A 7,164-nucleotide genomic window follows, 5' to 3' on the forward strand; every position below is an offset into this window, starting at 1 on the left:
GAGAAAAGTTAGTACGGGAATTCAGAAAGGGCAGGATGCATTCGATATTGTACCTGAAATGTAATACACATAAACATGGGATTGAATGCACTTTACGTGATAATTAAAAAATAAAAAACACAAACATGCACAAAGAACAATTGCCAAATTTTACAAGACTAACTTAGGAAGGAAATGAATAATGACAAAGATGGAACGACGCAAAGTAAAAGAGATGGAGCAGTAGCATTGCAAGCAAGAGGAGGGGAGAGAGAGAGAGCCTGTAAGGTTTAATTAGGCGGGTACTGAATGCAATTTGAAAATAAGCATTGCACAGCTAATGCACTGTACATATATGAATTTTACATATGTGAGTTTTACAAACATAAGAAAACTTCCAGTGGCAGATTCTAAAGCACAGAGGAATCATCTATTAAATCCCATTTGAGTAAAATTGTGATTAAATCACAAAAGTTTAACGAACATGACTAAGTACAAAAGTAACAATTTTGTACTCTTTTTACTTTAGAAGAATTAAAAGGGTACTTTAAAATGAGGTAAAGAATTTTATGTTATTGTTGGCACAAATTTTTTAGTTTGGTAGCTACTACCTAACTTCATTACTTCATACAGAAATTTTCCTTTACGTTTGCTTCCTTTCATGCCATTCAAAGTTTCAAACAGGCCAATAGGTAACTGGAACTACAAGCATACATGATAACTCAAAAAACCATCAAGACAATCACCTGCAGCCGGATTGGCTTGACACCAAGTAAGACAAGGCGCTCAAATAGTGATTGAGCAAGCCCAGCCGAGCAGCTTTCTTGCACATAATAACAGGACCAAGCTGGCAGTGGTCACCCACAAGAATAACCTAGCAAAGCAACTAATTGTAAATACCAACATATAAAAAATGAATAAAATGTTTTTCACTAATAAGGTGCAATAGATACCTGCTTTGTTCCCAGAACCAAGGGAATAAGGCATTCAGGTTCAGTTGCTTGTGTGGATTCATCAATGAGCACCTATAAACATGATCAAGAAAAGTATATTACAAACAGCATAAAACAGAACCACTGCTTCACACAACCTGCTGAGCGTTAAGGAAAGAGAAAAAGGATAAACAAGACAAGATAGCCCTATATGTTGAGTTGTTATGCAATTCAACCTGACGGAACCTGAAATTTGCCAGTCTAGGATCTCCAGCACCAACACAGGTGCAACAAATGACATCAGCACTCTGAGTTATCTCCTCTTTCTGTTGCCCGTTTCAAAGCTTTATATTCTTTTTCATCACTGCTAGATAGTTCTCCTGAAAGAAAATGTAAAAGAGAAGTCCAAAAATCAGACACTTTATTGACATGACACAAGCACATAATAAAGCATAAATAGCAAAGAAATTTATAAAATTATATCCAAATTTCCAATAGCAAATTAGCAACTGTGAAAAAAAGCTCAGACAGCTAGCTACTAAATAAACAACAAACACCTTGTTCATCTTTGAGTTGCTGTAACTTGTGAAGCTCACTTTTCTCTGACGTATCAAGATGGCGAACCTGCAAGGAACCAATATAAATAAAAGGCTGAGTTACTGAGACAGAAGAAAAATGCATCTATGCATGCACATATAAAGGAAAATTAACAAAAGACACCTGATAATGAAGAGTTAAATGCTCAACAGGAGAACTGACAGCTTCCCTTGACTTGGCACAAAGCCTTACAACCTGTAAAATAGTATACTTATCAAACCAATTGCATACTGTACTCTAACAACAGCAGCAAGTGCCAAGTTACAATTATGCACAGCATGATGATTATGCACATGCTTACCTTAAGACCTGTAGCACTTATTTTCTCAGCTAGTTGGTCCACAGCCACATTACTGGGAGCACAGACCAAAACCTGATAGGAAAAGTTAGAAAAACAATAATATAAAGACAATTCCATGAGATAAGCAAATGAAATTAATTTTACCTGGCCCTGGCCCTGTTTGGCCATATGATACACAATGGCAGCAGATGTGACAGTCTTTCCAGTGCCAGGGGGACCTTGAATCAGACTAATGGCTTTTGAAGCACACTTTTTACAGCAAAAACCTACCAGACACAACATGAACTAATGAATATACAACCCTTCTCTACATTTCAGTCATGGTTCATAATTGGTAAGCAAACGCCAACAAGAATCCTGTCACCGCCCCACCACCCCCTTCAGTCATGGTTCATAATTGGTAAGCAAACGCCAACAAGAATCCTGTCACCGCCCACCCCCTCTGTCACCCCCCCCCCCCCCCCCCCCCAACCCCCAAAAAAAAGGTCTCAAGGGAGGCAAGAAAGGAGAATTTAATTGGATAAGGGGGAATCAAATAAAGGCATCAACTGAAATTTGAATGTGTACTTCCTTCTGCCCAAAGCCTAGCTGTCACACAGCATGGTTGAAACTACATCTAAGAGATGAATGCAAAGTTAACAAGAGCTGATGAAGCTCCTCTGTTTCAATAGGAATTCCATACACTACTATCAAAATTTAGAGATACCCAACAAGAAATTCACTTCAAAGCAATAAGAGAAGGGAGGAGGAGTTAGGGCTAGACACAGTTCAGAGGTGTAGATATGTCTTGGAACATACTTGAGATGCATTGAGCTCAGGAAGACCAGGAGCACCAAAGCGGCGAGGCAGTGTATTACGAACCAGCTGCATCTCAACTTCATGACCTAACAAGTGGTGATAAATGTACCTGCAGGGCGTGCAAGCTTGAGTAAAGAGCAAAAAGAACAAGACATATTGAACAATGATCACAGACATAAATACTCAACCAACAGAAGATTCATAATTTATTTATGTAACAAATTTTAGTAACCAAATACATCATTAATGATACCAGGAAGGACAAATTAGAATGAACTGCAAAATAAGAAAATGGACTGAAAAAAATTACAATTTGCACTGAAACTGAATCAGATACAATTTATATTACATTGGTCAGCAAGAAAATTAACAAAAGCTTAGCACAATACAAATATGTAGAAAGCTATATTCAAGTATGGACATCAATCAATTCACTGCATTAACAGTTAACTTTCAAAACCATGAGATATCAGACATTGCAAAAAACATCGCTAATGAACATAAATGTTTCCTTTAACTAATTGACATTTTCAACACATACATCATCAATGAAACACCATAGATCACTGCCATTACCATGGTTGACATTTTTTACTTACCCACTCACACTTGTCTCATCCACGGCAAAACTTTTCATTGCACTTTGCATCCGGTCAAAGCTGGTACTCTTCCAGACAAAGTCAACACTAAACCCATGGTTAACATCAACAGGAACACCCTTCAAAAACAGGTTTAACACAAACAAAAAATGAATACAATGTGAAATTAGAAGGTCAAAATAGAAGGGATTAAGGGAATAAAGAGAATGCAATAAAGCATACCTGACTAGCACGAAGTTCAAGTGCAACCTCCTCTTGTGCAGTTAGTTTTATCTGGAAAAATATTACTTCCATCACTTCATTCAAAAAGCATGATGTTTCACTAGCTTTAAAATAAGAAATAAAATAAGCAAAAGGGTTTCACATTTTCACTTGCACTATAAAAAGTGAAAGAAATTCAATTTTACTCATCTCATCCTCCTTTCCTTTTCGAGCACAAGAGTAACCACAGAAATATTTCTTTCTTTCCTTTGTTACTTCACTATTATTTTTTAGGGAGGTGTATTACAGACAAGGACATTTAGAAAAAACCCTACCACATGCCCTACTGACTGCCAAGCTGGATGAGCTGCATCTCCTGAATAACGTAACCGCAACTCATCACCAGGTACAAGGCGCAACTCGTTATCTTCCTGCAGAAAAAACATGTCCTTTAAAAAAAAGCAAGGCAAGCAGACCATAAAAACACAGAAAAGAGAGACAGAGACAGAGAAACGGCAGTACTTACCTGAATGTAAACTGTACAAATCACACCAAAAAAAATAAAATGTGTTTAAGTACCTTAGGAAAAACAAAATATGCAATGCGCTTCTTGTTTAGACCGACATCCCAGCGAACAGTCAAATTGTCTTTACTCTGGGACTCTTTCATCATCTATTCAATATAATGATATGCAAAAGATGTAAAAGTTTTAGCACTCACATAGATGGAAACAAAACAAAAGAAGCAGCAATGCAGGTAAGCTGACAAGAAAAGCAGAAGATGTTAAAAGGAGAGAAGCCAAACAATATTCAGATAGAAATAAATCATTGAATTTATGCATTCAAGTAACTTCTGCATAAGTTGAAGTTAAAAGAAATGGGAGAATGAAGGAAATCAATCACCCAAAAAAAAAAAAACCCTCCTTCAACCACCATTACTACAGCCCCATTAAAAAGATAAAATTGCAGAACCTTATCATAGTCAGCTTCAAGCTTGATCAGTGGTGCAAAGATGTTTTGATACTGCAAGGAAATAAAATTATGAAAAAATTCAGCTAAATACTGAAAAAAAAATTGTTCAAAACAGCCAATTAGTTATAAATCCCGTAGGAAACATTCTTAGGAAACTATCCATATATAAACAAGCAGATTATCAAACCATGAACTCCATGAAGTATATGTATAGAGTATACACACCTGATATGCATCTTCATACTTCAAGGCAACAGGCTGAGGTTCATCATCTACACCAGGCTTCTCAAGATCTTCCAGGGTAGCGTCAGGGTTAGTCTTCCACAATTCTTCAACCTTGTTTATTTGCTGAGCACTGATCTGGCGTGCCCTCAACTGTTCCTGCTCAGATGGGACCTGCAATGGAAAACAACAATAGATCCCATTGCCAATTTAATGTCAAGATATAAATAACAAAAAATTATGTTTAAAAAACACACACACAATAGTTGCAGGAGTATCAAAAACCTTAACAAGCCACTGCAAGAAACATCTATCATCAATTAGGGGGCACCACTGGCTCAAGTCCCAATTCATATCCTTCAATGCATTAACATTTAAACAAGGTTCCCGGCAGAGCAGAACAACAACACTCTCAGTCTTGGCAGAGATGAACCCTAAAAGAAAGACATTTCGACATCCACAATTATAGCACTCAAGAATTGTTTCACCAAGAGGACTATCTTTATGAAGGCACACCTCCTTGTGTTTCGCTCGAACCTGGAAAAGTTAAACAGTGAAAATTGGCTAAAACGTCATGACCAATAAATTTGCTAACAAATTTGCTAATGTTATTTTTTGGGATAAACTACAAATATATTTCAGTGTTTACAAATCTTCAATGAATGTCCATCAAAGAATTCTGATAAACAAAACATCTAAAACAGAGGAAGAAAAACATAGCATGAACCTTCCCTTCTTAACTCACTGTCACTTCCCCATTTTATCTCATTTATAAAAAATTTAAAAACAATTAAAATCAAAAAAATAAAAATAAAAACTCAAGGGAGGAACTTAAATAGACACGGGAATTATAAGGGTAAACAAGTTCAAAAGTTTTATGCAACATGCCACATCAGACAGTACATATCCGGTTTGTTGGAAAGGTACAATTTCCCAGTTCAAAATTCTCAACTACAAACAAAAAACAAACACAGAACATAAACTTTTTGCCATATTTTCACTTAGTTCATTCAGTTTCCTCCACTCATAGATTCTCGTCATCCCTTGTAGCTCCAGTGACCATATCAAAAGATCATGCTTTGAGCATGTAAGCAAAGAATAAGCTGCACATTTTGACCTCTGATGTATCTCTACTGACTAATTAGTTTAAGAAGCTTACCTCTTCAATCTATTAACTAATTCTAACTTCCCAAGTTACTGAAGCTTCAAATCTATCACTTTTTTTCTACTAAGTACTAACTCATTCAATATGGCATTAAAAAGGAAACAAAAAAAAAAAATAATGTAACCAGGAAAATGCAAATGCTCTAATTATCCCATTCTTCAGTTTCATTCATTTGAACAGATAGATGATAACGTGCAATATCTTATCATCAATGCAATTCCCCCATTGATTAGCTCAGCATATAATCAGATACAAAGCGTTTGCCTAAAAAGTTAAAAAGGAAAACAGCTTATGTATCCCCAGACTTACCAGGTGATTAACAATGTGCGAGCCCGAAGTATTCCCCCTAGAATTGCAGAACCACTTGCGACATGACGGCACATTGCACCTGACAACACAGGCGGGGTTTGTTATGCCACAGTACCGACAAGCATGCTCCACGGCAAAATCCCCTTTCCCGAACTCAAACCCCTCATCATCCCCAGTCTCCTCGAAATTCAACCCGCTCATCCCAGCGGCTAAGGCATCGAAAGCTGCAGACTGATTACTATTACTGCTACCTTTTCCGCCGGGTCCATTTCCACCGGCCCCACCGTAGCGGGATTTGGTGGAGGGCGAGGTGTCGGATGAGGGGGGCCTATCAGGTGCTTCGGAGACCAAGGAATCTGAGGGCGTGGGCCACGCCGAAGGTCGAATGGGCTGAGAAAGTTCTTGAAAATCCGGGTAATCGAATTCCTCGCCAGGCGTGTTGAACTCGACGAAGGTGTAGGCGTCGTTGCCCGTATCTGGCTGGGACGCAGTGTCGTACAGATCGTTTGGCTGAGAGTCCATTAGAATACGAATAGCGCAAGGCTTAGGGTTTTGGGATTGGAGCTTCCGAAAGTGGTGGTATAGGATTAGGGTTGCAGGGGCGGAAAAGACTCGGCGAGACGCCGACGAAGAAATGGCGAGTTGGTAAGACTTTGTTGATTTGTTTTAAGCGTTTACGTGAATGAAATATGACAAGTAAGGCTTTTCGTTCACTGAATTTTGGATTACCCAGGTAATAGGATTATCCAATGTGATTGATTTACCTAATGTGTTTAATTTGGATCGTGGAATATAATATTACTTTCTTTGGTTAAGGGTTATATTTTAGGTTATATCGAACAATTTACTATAATGTACTTTTATATATATATATTTATTTATTTATTTATTTATTTATTTGTGTGTCTTGATTGTGTGTATTTTTATTTATTTATATGAATGAATGTATTGATGCTTAATATTAAAAAAATAAATATATAAATATACACACATGTATATTTGATTATATAAACATATATTTATTTTATATATGTTATTGTGTTAGTATTATTATTATTATTATTATTATTATTATTATTATTATTATTAT

General features: G+C 36.9%; 1 protein-coding gene across 1 annotated transcript in view; it reads right to left on the reverse strand.

Moving 5' to 3' along the window:
* Nucleotides 1–6,742, reverse strand: part of LOC116002419 (regulator of nonsense transcripts 1 homolog) — a 19,554-nt gene extending 12,812 nt beyond the window's left edge. The window contains exons 1-9 of the mRNA XM_031242557.1: nucleotides 6,075–6,742; nucleotides 4,886–5,137; nucleotides 4,604–4,774; nucleotides 4,379–4,429; nucleotides 3,987–4,079; nucleotides 3,743–3,838; nucleotides 3,429–3,479; nucleotides 3,207–3,325; nucleotides 2,608–2,716 (exon numbers count right to left, since the gene is read on the reverse strand). Of these exons, the coding sequence (XP_031098417.1) occupies nucleotides 2,608–2,716; nucleotides 3,207–3,325; nucleotides 3,429–3,479; nucleotides 3,743–3,838; nucleotides 3,987–4,079; nucleotides 4,379–4,429; nucleotides 4,604–4,774; nucleotides 4,886–5,137; nucleotides 6,075–6,596 (1,464 nt within the window). The 5' untranslated portion in view covers nucleotides 6,597–6,742. The remainder of the gene's footprint in view (nucleotides 1–2,607; nucleotides 2,717–3,206; nucleotides 3,326–3,428; nucleotides 3,480–3,742; nucleotides 3,839–3,986; nucleotides 4,080–4,378; nucleotides 4,430–4,603; nucleotides 4,775–4,885; nucleotides 5,138–6,074) is intronic.
* Nucleotides 6,743–7,164: the final 422 nt, after the last annotated feature.

This window comes from Ipomoea triloba, chromosome 13 (assembly GCF_003576645.1).
Source record: "Ipomoea triloba cultivar NCNSP0323 chromosome 13, ASM357664v1".
Taxonomy (NCBI): Eukaryota; Viridiplantae; Streptophyta; class Magnoliopsida; order Solanales; family Convolvulaceae; genus Ipomoea; species Ipomoea triloba.